At 37.7% G+C, this 16,287-nt stretch overlaps 1 protein-coding gene across 4 annotated transcripts in view; it reads left to right on the top strand.

Moving 5' to 3' along the window:
• Positions 1 to 16,287, top strand: part of LOC144292195 (organic anion transporter 7-like) — a 46,172-nt gene that overhangs the window by 11,895 nt on the left and 17,990 nt on the right. For 3 of the 4 annotated variants that reach the window (XM_077862082.1, XM_077862080.1, XM_077862081.1), the window contains 3 exons: positions 12,673 to 12,827; positions 12,920 to 13,088; positions 13,834 to 13,957. In XM_077862082.1, coding sequence (XP_077718208.1) covers positions 12,673 to 12,827; positions 12,920 to 13,088; positions 13,834 to 13,957 — 448 coding nt within the window. The remainder of the gene's footprint in view (positions 1 to 12,672; positions 12,828 to 12,919; positions 13,089 to 13,833; positions 13,958 to 16,287) is intronic. The other variant, XM_077862083.1, reaches the window with a different exon arrangement.

Here is a 16,287-nt window from a genome sequence, read left to right on the forward strand (position 1 = left end):
GGTCTCTTATGGTTTGCCATCCTCTCTGTTTTTATCTTAGTTTATTTTTCTTTCCCTTTTCCTATATTCATCTATTTTGTTTCTTAAATTTCACATATGGGTGAGTGGTATTTATTGTTCTCTGACTTATTTTGCTCAGCATAATACTCTCTAGTTCCACCCACATCCTTGCAAATGGCAAGATTTCATTCTTTTTGATGGCTGAGTAATATTATATATATTATAATATATATTATATATATTATTATATATATATTATATATATTATATATATATATATAAATATATATACCACATCTTCTTTAACCATTCATCTGGGGGATCCCTGGGTGGCTCAGCAGTTTAGCGCCTGCCTTCGGCCCAGAGTGTGATCCTGAAGTCCCAGGATCGGGTCCCACATTGGGCTCCCTGCATGGAGCCTGCTTCTCCCTTTGCCTGTGTCTCTGCCTCTCTCTCTCTCTCTCTCATGAATAAATAAATAAAATCTTTAAAAAAAACCCATTCATCTGTTGATGGAAATCTGGGCTCTTTCCATATTTTGGCTATTGTGGACATTGCTGCTATGAACATGGCAGTTTACATGTGCCCCTTCAAATCACTATGTTTGTACCCTTTGGATAAATACCTAGAAGTGAAATTTCTGGGTTATAGGGTAGTTCCAGTTTGAACTTTTTGAGGAATCTCCATACTGTTTTCCAGAGTGGCCATACCAGTTTGCATTCCCACCAACAGTGTAAGAGGGTTCCCCTTTCTCCACATCCTCGCCATCATCTGTTATTTACTGACTTGTTCATTTCAGCCAATCTGACCAATGTGAAGTGGTATCTTATTGTGGTTTTGATTTGTATTTTCCTGATGTCAAGTGATATTGAACATTTTTTTCATGTGTGTGTTGGCCATCTGTATGTCTTCTTTGGAGAAATATCTGTTCACGTCTTCTGCCCATTGCTTGGCTGGATTTTTTTTGTTTTGGAGGTGTTGAATTTGATAAATTCTTTATAGATTCTGGAACTAGCCCTTTATCTGATATATCATTTGTGAGTATCTTCTCCCATTCTATAGGTTGCCTTTTAGGTTTGTTGAATTTCTTTTGCTGAGCAAAAGCTTTTTATCTTGATGAAGTTCCAATAGTTATTTTTGCTTTTGTTTCCCTTGCCTTTAAAGATGTGTCTAGTAAGAGGTTGTTGCAGCCAAGGTCAAAGAGTTTGCTGCATATGTTCTCCTCTACGATTTTGTTGGATTCCTGCCTCACATTTAGGTCTTTCATCCACTTTGAGCTTGTTTTTGTGTATGGTGGAAGAAAGTGGTCCAGTTTCATTCTTCTACATGTGGCTATCCAATTTTCTCAACATCATTTGTTGAAGAGACTGTTTTATCAAAGATTAGTTATTGAGATCCATTTCTGGGTTCTCTATTCTGTTCCACTGATCTATGTGTCTGTTTTTGGGCCAGTACCACACTGTCTTGATGATTACAGCTTTATCATATAGCTTGAAGTCTGGAACTGTGGTGTCTCCAGCTTTAGTTTTCTTTTTTAACATTACCTTGGTTACTTGGGTTCTTTTCTGGTTCCATACAAATTTTAGGATTGTTTGTTTCAGCTCTGTGAAAAATGTAAATGGTGTTTTGATAAGAATTGCATTGAATGTGTAGTATAGATTGCTTTGGGTAGTATAGACATTTTAATAATATTTGTTCTTCCAACCCATGACCATGGAATGTTTTGAATGTCCAGTCATCACTAACCTCAGCAGTCAGACAACAAAGACAAATAAAAGGCATCCAAATTGGTAAAGAAGTCAAACTTTCACTCTTTGCAGACAACATGGTATTCTATGTAGAAAACTCAAAAGACTCCACAAAAAAATTGCTAGAACTGATACAGGAGTTCAGCAAAGCCACGGGATATAAAATCAACACACAAAAGTCAGTTGGATGTCTAAATACTTACAATGAGGCAGAAGAAAGAGAAATCAAGGAATTGATCTTATTTACAATTGCACCAAAAATCATAAAATACCTAGGAATAAGCATAACCAAAGAGGTAAAGAATCTACTTTGAAAACTGTACAACAGTTATGCAAGAAATTGAGGAAGACACCAAGAAATGATTTCAGGTTTTTATTTAAATTCTAGTTAGTTAACATATATGGTAAAATTGGTTTCAGGTGTAGAATTTAGTGATGCATCACTTACATATAATATCCAGTGCTCATGGGGGTTATTCTGTATGTTAGTAAATTGAACACCAATAAAAAATAAAAAAATAAAAAAAAGAACTCCTTAGCACACACACACAAAAATAATAATAATAATAATATCCAGTGCTCATCAAAACAAGTGCCCTCCTTAATACCCATCTCCTGTGAAATGTACCTCAATGTAAGCTATGGACTTTGGGGGATAATGATGTATCACTGTAGGCTCATTGTGTCAAAGTCTCTTTTGGTACAAGATATTGATAGGTGGGGACTCTGTGCATGCATGCGGGCAGGATATATGGGAAATCTCTATATTTTCTGCTCAATGTTGCATCCAACTTAAAATTGCTCTAAAAAAAGAAACACAAAAATAAAGGAGGAAAAAATAGGAATATGTGTTTCATAAAGCCTAAAATGATAACCATTTGGCTTTTTACAGGAACTATTTGCTGCCTCCTGGTATAATAGCATTCCTGGGCTCTTTTCTCGTTTTCTTAAATCATTATTTCTCTCTGTTCTTCGCCTTCCACAATTTCCATTAATCTGTCTTCAAACAGTCTCTCTCTTGTGTCCACATGATTGTTAAGTCTATCCAGTGAATTTTTTAATTAGAAACTACTTTTTCACTCCTGAATTTCAATAACTTTGGTTTACCTGTGTTGCTATCTCTCTGAGAATACCTGTTTCTAAGCTGTGAATTTCATTTGTCAAAATTGTAGTTTATTTATGTCTTTGAGAATAGTTATATTACCACTTTAAAATCCTTGTTGGTTAGTTCCAAACTTTGTCTCCTCTCAGCAGAAGATCTGAAATATTTCCATAGTCTAGAGAATGGAATTCCATTTTCTTGGTTCATCACACAGCAGGATACTATGAATTATATCTTAAATATTATAAATATTAAGTTGTGAAGATTCTATTTTCCATTATACTCATCAGTAGTACTGAGTCCATTTTAGCAAATAATTTTCAAGCCTTGGACTAAACTAAAATCTATTTCTCATATAGAAGCTCCAACCTCAGGTCAGATCTCTGTCTATAGTTGACTTGCTTTGAGCAAGATAACTACCTTAGCAACACGATCACAATTTTCTTATGCTAAGGGTACATTTGTCTGATCTTAGACAGACCTATTCAACATCAGTTTCTGGAATCCCTTCCCTTTAAATATCCAATGCAATACCCCATCTTCTATTATTTTTTTAATTTTTTTTAGAGACCAATCATCTCATTTGCTGGTACATTTTTGGTTTAATTGTTTTTTTTTTTTTTTTTTTTTTTTTTCTGTTTTCTATTTTATTTATTTCTTTTTTTTTTTTTTTTTTTATTGGTGTTCAATTTACTAACATACAGAATAACACCCAGTGCCCGTCACCCATTCACTCCCACCCCCCGCCCTCCTCCCCTACTACAACCACTAGTTCGTTTCCCAGAGTTAGCAGTCTTTATGTTCTGTCTCCCTTTCTGATATTTCCCACACATTTCTTCTCCCTTCCCTTATTTTCCCTTTCACTATTATTTATATTCCCCAAATGAATGAGAACATATAATGTTTGTCCTTCTCCGACTGACTTACTTCACTCAGCATAATACCCTCCAGTTCCATCCACGTTGAAGCAAATGGTGGGTATTTGTCATTTCTAATAGCTGCGTAATATTCCATTGTATACATAAACCACATCTTCTTTATCCATTCATCTTTCGTTGGACACCGAGGCTCCTTCCACAGTTTGGCTATCGTGGCCATTGCTGCTAGAAACATCGGGGTGCAGGTGTCCCAGCGTTTCATTGCATTTGTATCTTTGGGGTAAATCCCCAACAGTGCAATTGCTGGGTCGTAGGGCAGGTATATTTTTAACTGTTTGAGGAACCTCCACACAGTTTTCCACAGTGGCTGCACCAGTTCACATTCCCACCAACAGTGTAAGAGGGTTCCCTTTTCTCCACATCCTCTCCAACATTTGTTGTTTCCTGCCTTGTTAATTTTTCCCATTCTCACTGGTGTGAGGTGGTATCTCATTGTGGTTTTGATTTGTATTTCCCTGATGGCAAGTGATGCAGAGCATTTTCTAATGTGTATGTTGGCCATGTCTATGTCTTCTTCTGTGAGATTTCTGTTCATGTCTTTTGCCCATTTCATGATTGGATTGTTTGTTTCTTTGGTGTTGAGTTTAATAAGTTCTTTATAGATCTTGGAAACTAGCCCTTTATCTGATATGTCATTTGCAAATATCTTCTCCCATTCTGTAGGTTGTCTTTGAGTTTTGTTGACTGTATCCTTTGCTGTGCAAAAGCTTCTTATCTTGATGAAGTCCCAATAGTTCATTTTTGCTTTTGTTTCTTTTGCCTTCGTGGATGTGTCTTGCAAGAAGTTACTATGGCCGAGTTCAAAAAGGGTGTTGCCTGTGTTCTTCTCTAGGATTTTGATGGAATCTTGTCTCACATTTAGATCTTTCATCCATTTTGAGTTTATCTTTGTGTATGGTGAAAGAGAGTGGTCTAGTTTCATTCTTCTGCATGTGGATGTCCAATTTTCCCAGCACCATTTATTGAAGAGACTGTCTTTCTTCCAATGGGTAGTCTTTCCTCCTTTATCGAATATTAGTTGCCCATAAAGTTCAGGGTCCACTTCTGGATTCTCTACTCTGTTCCACTGATCTATGTGTCTGTTTTTGTGCCAGTACCACACTGTCTTGATGACCACAGCTTTGTAGTACAACCTGAAATCTGGCATTGTGATGCCCCCAGATATGGTTTTCTTTTTTAAAATTCCCCTGGCTATTCGGGGTCTTTTCTGATTCCACACAAATCTTAAAATAATTTGTTCTAACTCTCTGAAGAAAGTCCATGGTATTTTGATAGGGATTGCATTAAACGTGTATATTGCCCTGGGTAACATTGACATTTTCACAATATTAATTCTGCCAATCCATGAGCATGGAATATTTTTCCATCTCTTTGTGTCTTCCTCAATTTCTTTCAGAAGTGTTCTATAGTTTTGAGGGTATAGATCCTTTACATCTTTGGTGAGGTTTATTCCTAGGTATCTTATGCTTTTGGGTGCAATTGTAAATGGGATTGACTCCTTAATTTCTCTTTCTTCAGTCTCATTGTTAGTGTATAGAAATGCCACTGACTTCTGGGCATTGATTTTGTATCCTGCCACGCTACCGAATTGCTGTATGAGTTCTAGCAATCTTGGGGTGGAGACTTTTGGGTTTTCTATGTAGAGTATCATGTCATCGGCGAAGAGGGAGAGTTTGACTTCTTCTTTGCCAATTTGAATGCCTTTAATGTCTTTTTGTTGTCTGATTGCTGAGGCTAGGACTTCCAGTACTATGTTGAATAGCAGTGGTGAGAGTGGACATCCCTGTCTTGTTCCTGATCTTAGGGGAAAGGCTCCCAGTGCTTCCCCATTGAGAATGATATTTGCTGTGGGCTTTTCATAGATGGCTTTTAAGATGTCGAGGAATGCTCCCTCTATCCCTACACTCTGAAGAGTTTTGATCAGGAATGGATGCTGTATTTTGTCAAATGCTTTCTCTGCATCCAATGAGAGGATCATATGGTTCTTGGTTTTTCTCTTGCTGATATGATGAATCACATTGATTGTTTTACGGGTGTTGAACCAGCCTTGTGTCCCAGGGATAAATCCTACTTGGTCATGGTGAATAATTTTCTTAATGTACTGTTGGATCCTATTGGCCAGTATCTTGTTGAGAATTTTTGCATCCATGTTCATCAGGGATATTGGTCTCTAATTCTCCTTTTTGGCGGGGTCTTTGTCTGGCTTTGGAATTAAGGTGATGCTGGCTTCATAGAACGAATTTGGAAGTACTCCATCTCTTTCTATCTTTCCAAACAGCTTTAGGAGAATAGGTATGATTTCTTCTTTAAACGTTTGATAAAATTCTCCTGGGAAGCCATCTGGCCCTGGACTCTTGTGTCTTGGGAGGTTTTTGATGACTGCTTCAATTTCCTCCCTGGTTATTGGCCTGTTCAGGTTTTCTATTTCTTCCTGTTCCAGTTTTGGTAGTTTGTGGCTTTCCAGGAATGCGTCCATTTCTTCTAGATTGCCTAATTTATTGGCGTATAGCTGTTCATAATATGTTTTTAAAATCGTTTGTATTTCCTTGGTGTTGGTAGTGATCTCTCCTTTCTCATTCATGATTTTATTAATTTGAGTCTTCTCTCTCTTCTTTTTAATAAGGCTGGCTAATGGTTTATCTATCTTATTAATTCTTTCAAAGAACCAACTCCTGGTTCTGTTGATCTGTTCCACAGTTCTTCTGGTCTCGATTTCGTTGAGTTCTGCTCGAATCTTTAGTAGCTCCCTTCTTCTCTTGGGTGTAGGATCTATTTGCTGTTTTTTCTCTAGCTCCTTTATGTGTAAGGTTAGCTTTTGTATTTGAGTTCTTTCCAGTTTTTGAATGGATGCTTGTATTGCGATGTATTTCCCCCTTAGGACTGCTTTTGCTGCATCCCAAAGATTTTGAACGGTTGTATCTTCATTCTCATTAGTTTCCATGAATCTTTTTAATTCTTCCTTAATTTCCTGGTTGACCCTTTTATCTTTTAGCAGGATGGTCCTTAACCTCCATGTGTTTGAGGTCCTTCCAAACTTCTTGTTGTGATTTAGTTCTAATTTCAAGGCATTATGGTCCGAGAATATGCAGGGGACAATCCCAATCTTTTGGTATCGGTTCAGACCCGATTTGTGACCCAATATGTGGTCTATTCTGGAGAAAGTTCCATGTGCGCTTGAGAAGAATGTGTATTCAGTTGAGTTTGGATGTAAAGTTCTGTAGATATCTGTGAAATCCATCTGGTCCAGTGTATCATTTAAAGCTCTCGTTTCTTTGGAGATGTTTTGCTTAGAAGACCTATCGAGTATAGAAAGAGCTAGATTGAAGTCACCAAGTATAAGTGTATTATTATCTAAGTATTTCTTCACTTTGGTTAATAATTGATTTATATATTTGGCAGCTCCCACATTTGGAGCATATATATTGAGGATTGTTAAGTCCTCTTGTTGAATAGATCCTTTAAGTATGATATAGTGTCCCTCTTCATCTCTCACTACAGTCTTTGGGGTAAATTTTAGTTTATCTGATATAAGGATGGCTACCCCTGCTTTCTTTTGAGGACCATTCGAATGGTAAATGGTTCTCCAACCTTTTATTTTCAGGCTGTAGGTGTCCTTCTGTCTAAAATGAGTCTCTTGTAGACAGCAAATAGATGGGTCCTGCTTTTTTATCCAGTCTGAAACCCTGCGCCTTTTGATGGGGTCATTAAGCCCGTTCACATTCAGAGTTACTATTGAGAGATATGAGTTTAGTGTCATCATGATATCTATTCAGTCTTTGTTTTTGTGGACTGTTCCACTGAACTTCTTCTTAAAGGGGAATTTTAAGAGGCCCCCTTAAAATTTCTTGCAGAGCTGGTTTGGAGGTCACATATTCTTTTAGTTGCTGCCTGTCTTGGAAGCTCTTTATCTCTCCTTCCATTTTGAATGAGAGCCTTGCTGGATAAAGTATTCTTGGTTGCATGTTCTTTTCATTTAGGACCCTGAATATATCCTGCCAGCCCTTTCTGGCCTGCCAGGTCTCTGTGGAGAGGTCTGCTGTTACCCTAATACTCCTCCCCATAAAAGTCAGGGATTTCTTGTCTCTTGCTGCTTTAAGGATCTTCTCCTTATCTTTGGAATTTGCAAGCTTCACAATTAAATGTCGAGGTGTTGAACGGTTTTTATTGATTTTAGGGGGGGATCTCTCTATTTCCTGGATCTGAATGCCTGTTTCCCTTCCCAGATTAGGAAAGTTTTCAGCTAGAATTTGTTCAAATACATATTCTGGCCCTCTGTCCCTTTCGGCGCCCTCGGGAACCCCAATTAAACGTAGGTTTTTCTTCCTCAGGCTGTCGTTTATTTCCCTTAATCTATCTTCATGGTCTTTTAATTGTTTGTCTCTTTTTTCCTCAGTTTCCCTCTTTGCTGTCAACTTGTCTTCTAGGTCACTCACTCGTTCTTCCACCTCGTTAACCCTCGTCGTTAGGACTTCTAGTTTGGATTGCATCTCATTCAATTGGTTTTTAATTTCTGCCTGATTAGCTCTAAATTCTGCAGTCATGAAGTCTCTTGAGTCCTTTATACTTTTTTCTAGAGCCACCAGTAGCTGTATAATAGTGCTTCTGAATTGGCTTTCTGACATTGAATTGTAATCCAGATTTTGTAACTCTTGATAGATGCGCGAACTCTTCTCACTGTTGCATTCCAGCTGGTCTCTCTTTGAATCTCAGGCCGAATTCATAGATTTTCAGGATAATTTGAAGGTTTTCTAGGTAGTTTGGTGGAGACAGGTGATTTGGAGACCCTACTCCTCCGCCATCTTGCTCCTCCCCCTCGGTTTAATTGTTAATAACATTCCTTCTTGGTCTCAAAAGTACCCTATTGAAGATGAAAAATTTATGTTTACCCTATTTATTCCTGACTGCAAAAGAAGGGAGAAGACCTATGTTTCAGGGTTTGGAGAAAAGTGATGAAGAAAAATGGTACTCTCAGTACCATAGAGTACAAACTTGTCTCCTTATGGCTCTTTACCCATTGGCAACAATGTTCCTTCCCTATTCCTGCCTCATTTTGAAAGGGTGCTCAAAGCCACCAGCAAATAAGACACAAATATGTACTTTTTTAACCTTTTGTTATTTTCTGTCAAAAAAAATCTGCTTATGGTAAAAAAATGAGAACATAGATAAAAATACTTTTTACATCATTCATAATTCACATTCTATACTGATCTAGAATCTTCAAAAGGCAATGTCATGAGAAAAATACATGGAGAAATCATTCTAGATTTTGAAAGGTTCACAAAAACACAAAAATCATATGGGATGTGTAACTACCAGAGCATAGATGGGAAAAAGAAAACTAAAATCTAAAAAGACTTTTGGAGGACCTTTTTGGTAACTTGAATGTCATCTGATAGCTAGTAGGGAATTATCGTTAGTTTTCTTAGGTGTGATGATAGAATTGTAATCATATAAGGAACTACTTATATTCTTTTTTAAAAAAATATTTTTGTTTATTTGAGAGAGAGAGATAGTAGGGAGAGGGGCAGAGGGAGAGAGAGAATCTCCAGCAGATTCTGTGCTGAGCATGGAGTCCGCCATGGGCCTTGATCTTGAGACCTGAGATCACGAGCTGAGTCGAAATCAAGAATCAGATGCTTAACTGACTGAGCCAGGCACCCCTAGAAATGACTTGTATTCTTTATACATGTATGCTAAAAAAAATTAGGAGTGATGTGTCATGTAGTCTGTAATTGCCATTCAGATGGTTCAACAGAAAAGAGTTTGTGTGGGTGTGTGTGTGTGTGTTCGCACAGGCAAAGAAATAAAGCAAATATAGCAAAATGCTATTTAGTGAGGAATCTGCTTGAGATTTATAGCAATGTTCATCAAAGTATTCATTTAAACTTTCATATTTGACAATTTTCAAAATAAAGAGCTAAGAACAAGTCCACTTGAGTGGGAGCCAACACTGTTATATTTATATCCATCGCAAATATATGTTTTCAGTAAAATTGATAAAAATGTATATGTAATTTTGAAATCTCTTTATACACATGTTTACAGCTCTACATCACGTTTTATTTTCAAATTAAAAAAATCTTTTTAGACAGAGTTGGGGTAGGCAAAGGAAGAGGAAGAAAGAGAATCTTAAGCAGGTTCCACACCTAGCATGGACCGTGACTCAGGGCTTGATCTCAGGACTCTGAGATCACAACCTGAGCCAAAATCAAAAGTAGGACACCTAATTGACTGAGCCACCCAGGTGCCCATTAAATAAAATATTTTTTCAAATAAATTTGAGAAACCTATACCAAAAAAGAAGTACATATAAATCTTTCCTAGTTCTCTTCATCAAACACAATTATTCAAACATTAACTTGTTAGCCAAGGTAGCTAGTTACTGTAAGAACCCAAGAATCGTAATTGGTGATTTTAATAAAATCATGATTCTCACTGTCCTCAGTTTGGTGTGGGTCATGTGGCCCTCATCCTCTAGGCAGTGGCTCAGGGAACCACACATCCATTGTATAACTTTTTAATATGCATGTTTTTTGTTTCCAGCCATATTGTCAGAAAAAATGAGCAGGACCCAAGTGGACCTTATATGGACAGGCCTGGAAGTGGTCTTGGCCACTTCTGTCTTTAGTCCATGGTCAGAGTGCAGACAAGTGGCTCTAACTTAAATATAAGGCTGGGAAGAGTAATCTTCCTCTGCATCTGGAAAAAAAAAAAAAAAAGCAATGGTGAACATAGAGCCAAACTGCATAATTAATAACCGATAAAACAATAGTCTTTATATTTTGCACAGCACAAATTTCTCTTCCTTTGAATATCAAACCACTGATGGGGTTGAATTATCATACTCATTTCATGAGACAGTGTCCTCATTAATTTGGCCATAAATTCCTTTCATGTATGTATGTTTTTGTTTCATTTTTTTCCGGATGCCCCAATCCCATTTCCTTCTTCCCAATAGGGATCAATATAATGCATTGACTATGTTTCTTTAAATTGATATGTGTTTTTACAAAAGAAATGACATTGTTTGGTTTACATATATTTTAATGCACATATTTATGTAAATGTATTATTATCTCATTATTTTTCTTTTGTACACCCACTGCTATGGTTTTGAGGTATATACATATTCCTATGTGTACTTTTAGTTCATTCTTCTAATTGCTGCATGGTGCTCCACAGTAGAAGATCCATTACAATGCATCTAATCCATTTTTTGGTGATGGACAACCAGATTGTTACCAAATGCCTGCCACTCTAAATATCACTATATTTTAAAGATTTTTATTTTGTTTATTTATTTGAGAGAGAGAACACACAAGCACGGTATGAGGAGAAGCAGTCTCCCCATTGAGCAGGGAGCCCAATGTGGTGTTTGATCCGGGGGTTCGGGGATCATGACCTGAGCCAAAGGTAGACATAATTGACTGAGCCACCCAGACACCTGGAGAAGATTTTTTTTTTTAAGATTTTATTTATTTGTTAATGAGAGACAGAGAGAGGCAGAGACACAGGCAGAGGGAGGAGCAGGCTCCATGCAGGGAGCCCGATGTGGGACTCGATCCCAGGAGCCCGGGATCCTGCCCTGAGCCAAAGGCAGACTCCCAACCGCTGAGCCACCCAGGCGTCCCTGGAGAAGATATTTTTAGAAAGGAAGGAGGAGCCAAGTGGGGAGTCTACTTCTCTGGCTCCCCCTCCATCTCCCTCTGCCTCTGCTTGCTCTTTCACTCTTCTCTCTCAAATAGATAAAATAAAATAAAATAAAATAAAATAAAATAAAAATACCTTCTCCTTTTCTGTTTCTTATTTTAAAGATTTATTTATTTATTTATTCATGATAGACATAGAGAGAGAGAGAGAAGCAGAGACATAGGCAGAGGGAGAAGCAGGCTCCACGCAGGGAGCCTGACGTGGGACTCGATTCCGGGACTCCAGGATCGCGCCCTGGGCCAAAGGCAGACACCAAACCGCTGAGCCACCCAGGGATCCTCTCCTTTTCTGTTTCTTTATGCTCATCTTGCCTAATCCTTTCCTCTGAGAACTTACTGTAACCTCTCTGAGCTGTGGCTTCCTTCTATCTTATTTCAGGGAAACGTTGTTCAAGGCCTATAAAGCCAAATTTAGCAGAGATGGACTCTAATGCAACCCATCAGCAACTTTCATGTATTGTTCCTTGGATGTTCCTTTCATAGAGTTTATCTATGACCTGCATGGCCTCAGAGCCTCAAGTACAGATTTAGATCTTGTCTTAGTCAGCTCAGGCTGCCAAATTAAAACACCAGCTGGCTTAAAGGCAGCTGTCTTCTTGGTATAGCCTCACATGGCAGAAAGATAAGGAGAGCAATCTCTTTACTTTGGTGCCTCTTCTTGTAAGAACATTAACACCATCCTAAGGACCCCACTCTCATGACCTCATATAAACCTAATTACTTCCCTCAAAGTCCATCTCCAAATACCATTTCACTGGGTATTAGAGAGTCAATATAGGAATTGGAGGGAGGGGAAAGGACGCAACTTGGTCCATAGCAGCCCCCTCATGTTCTAGACACTGCATAGACTCTATTGAGTTACATGCATGCATTAGTACAAGGGACATTTCTGATGTGATAAAATTTCCAGTATTGCAACCTGTCTTGGGCAGCTTCAGTTGGTCTCAAAGATCTGGTAACAGACTGGGGAAGAAGCTTTGTTATACTCAGCATCTGTTCACTAACAGAAAGGCTGCTTCTGGGACGATCTCCTGTTGACTACTTGTTGATTCTTTGAAGTTTCAAGGGCAAAGTTTCACTTACTAAAACATGCCCTAAATTTCAAAGTGTGCCTTCTTTTAGTAATTTTTGTATCGGATTGCTATTCCCATGTCTAACGTGTTCCCATTCCTCAGGTTGGGGAGGAGGTTAATTCTCAGGTGGTGTTTCCTCCAGCTGGCCATTGCTGACACCTGCGCAGCCTTTGCTCCCACCTTCGCCATTTACTGTGTGCTCCGCATCTGGGCTGGCTGTTCTACCATGACCATCTTGACAAATACTACTATGTTGTGTAAGTAAACACTTTGGATCTTTGACATTTTCCAAGCCATGACTTTGACATTCCAACTTTGGAGTCAAGATCCTGTTTGTGTTTTCTTTCAGTTGTAGAATGGACAGAACCCCGACTGCAAGCCATGGCAATAGCAATGACTATCTGTGCCGCTTGTGTGGGACAGATGGCCCTGGGAGGACTGGCTTTTGCCATTCGAGACTGGCACACCCTTCAGCTAGTGGTTTCTGTACCATTATTTGTCTTTTTTCTTTTCTCAAGGTATAATCTTTCTTTTTTCCTTTGTCTTAGAGGATCCTGGGATCCAAGATACATGGAATCAGGTTCTAAGAATTCTGTTTGGTTCTTAGGTAACACTTGAGCACATGTTCTCCTAATAAGTGTCCTATGTACAATTCAAGAAGCTGAACAGGTAGGGTTGCCAGATAATATCAAGGACACTCAGTTAGATTTGATTTTCAGGTCAATAACAAACTTTTTGGTATAATGTTGCAAATATTTCATGGAGTATAGCTATACTAAAAATTATTCATAGTTTATGCGAAATTTCTATTTATCTGAGAGTTCTGTATTTTTATTTGCTAGCCTGATAAAACACAGGATGTCTCATTCAGGTGAAATTTCAAATAAACAGTAAATATTTTTCAGTGTAAGTAGGTCCAAAACATTGCACGGGACATAGTTTCACTCAAGAGTTACTCATATTCACTGTTTATCTAAATCCAGATTTAACTAGGCACACTATCTTTATTTGCCAAACCTGGCAATAGTCCCTTGAATAAGAGTCAAGGGACAATATGACTCCTGCTCTATATTGCCAGTCGTGAAAATGTGCTGCATAGAGAGGTCATCCTCCCAGTTTTTTAGTGGTACAAGAGAGCATAAATTTATATTTTCTGGTATAACAAAACAAGAGGCAGGTATTAGAGGGGAGGAGAGAGGCATTTCAGGACAAAGAGCATGGGCATGTGAAAGACTTGGCTGCACCTCTGTCTTCTTTGACCAGGTGGCTGGCAGAGTCTGCTCGGTGGCTGATTATCACCAACAAACCTGAGGAGGGCTTAAGGGTACTTAGAAAAGCTGCACACAGGAATGGAAGGAAGAATGCTGGAGAAGCCCTCACCATGGAGGTGAGCAGGAAAAGGAGCTGGTTATGGGATGTAGGGAACATGTGACATGACATAAGCACTCATTGGTATCAATAAGGTGAATAAAGGGTGGGATGGAGTTCTGGCTACAGATCTTCTTACCTCATTGTCTTGGTTCTCAATGGCTGTCCACATTGTCTGGGTTAATATAAAGAGAGAATACCCTGTTACTGGGAGCCGAACACAGATAATTTTACTCAACAGGATCAGATAGCTCTCAGTGTTGACGATTGTAAAGATTGTATATTTGTTAGAGAAAGTAACAAAAGTGAATCCATTTCTCTCCATTAATATTCTTTTTTAAAAAAATAAGAAAGACTTTATTATTTTATTTATTTTTTTTATTCCATTAATATTCTGATGGCCTTTTTCCAGGACAGTAAGACCAGTAGAAGGGAGGTTTAGTGACAACACAGAATAGAGCATGTTAACTTGGGCGTACACTCTTTCATTAATGGTATTTATTGAGTGCTCCCCGGGGCAGGCCACTACTGTTCCTTACAGGAAATATGGCATTGGCCACAAGAGTACACGTCTTTGCTTTGTGGAATTTACATTCTACTTATTACAAGTTCCAAAAGCATGACTGAGTGGAAATGCCTCAGAGATGTCTTTTTTTCCCCTACCCTGGGTCTGGAAGGCAGATATTGCTGTGAATCATTAAGTAAACCATATATCATGTCATGAACATATAAATTATTTATTAAAAGATTGTAACATTCCAGTCATGGTGCTTGATCCTAAATAGTAGTATAGGTCAGATGTGTTTCAAGAAACTTTAGTATTAATAAGAGAAAAATCAAGATGTCTTAAAGTTAATACATATTATGAAATCTATTTTCTTAAATTTTTAACTGTACAATACAGTATAATTAAGTACAGTGATCTGTAAATCTTCCTTGACTAAAACTCTGTACTCCTTGAACAGCAATCTCTCAAATCTCTTGTCCCTATTCCTTGGTAACCACCTTTCTATTTATTGTTTTATTATTTTAATATTTTATATACTTCATATAAGTGGAATTGTGCAGTATTTTGTCCAGTGATTGCCTTATTTTATTTAACAAAATGTCCCTGAGATTCATCTGTTGTAGCATATAGCAGGATTTCCTCTGTTTATGGATAATATTCTGTTGTATGTATATGCCACATTTCTCTACCCATTCATCCACTGATGGACATTTAGTTTGTTTTCATTGGTTTGGCTATGGTGATTAGTATTGCAGGGAACATGTATATGCAAATATCTTAAGATCCTGTTTATGATTCTTTGGAGTATATAACCAGAAATGGTACTGCCAGATTGTGTGGTATTTATATTGTTAGCTTTTCTGTTTGGAATGATAGGCGGATGGAAAGAATTCTAAAAGAGGGAAAATCATCTACCCTTATTTAATTGGAAAAGGAGAAGATTAGGATCTAGACGGTCAAAGAGGAATAATAAAATATTGAACATGTTCAATGGCACATCTGAAGGATTTTTCTTAAAACAACTTTGTGCAGGTGATGAACCACTAAATTCTACCCCTGAAACTAATAATACATATATGTTAACTAATCTGAACTTAAATAAAATCTAAAAATATCCAACTTCATTGATGTATGATTGACATACAAGAGCTGTGCAGATTTAACATATACAAGTTGATGAATCTGATATAACCAAACAGCATCACAACCCATGCAATAAACATATCCATCACCTCCTAAAGATTTCTCCTGCCCTTTTTATTCATTAGTTTTGTGGTAAAACTTAATATAAGACCTACTAATAGCAAATTTGCAATATATAGTGTAGTATTTGTACACTGTAAGATCAGTTTTCAGTTCATTCTTTTACATGTAAATATCTAGTTTTCCACAACACTATTTTATTGAAGACACTACCCTGTCCCCACTGTGAATTTCTGGCACCAGTGTCCAAGATCAAGTGACCACATATGCTGAGTTTATTGCTGTTTTGCTTCATTGGGATACATGTCTGGTTTTATACCAGTACATCTCTTGGTGACTGTAGCTTTGTAATATACTTTGACACCAGAACATGGTATCAAACATGTCAACATCTACCCCTTTGTTTCTGTTCAAGAATGCTTTGATTGTTAAGGGTTTTCTGTGTTTCCGTATGAATTTTAGAATTGCCTTTTCTCTCTTTTTTTGAGGAATAATTGACACAAAACATTACATCACAACATAGTGATTCAACAATTTTATACATTCTACTGTGCTCACCACAAGTATTGCTACTATCTGTCACCATGCAATGCTAGTACAACACCATTGACTATATTCCCGTGCTACGCTTTTCTACT

Source organism: Canis aureus, chromosome 21, assembly GCF_053574225.1.
Source record: "Canis aureus isolate CA01 chromosome 21, VMU_Caureus_v.1.0, whole genome shotgun sequence".
In the NCBI taxonomy this organism is placed as follows: Eukaryota; Metazoa; Chordata; class Mammalia; order Carnivora; family Canidae; genus Canis; species Canis aureus.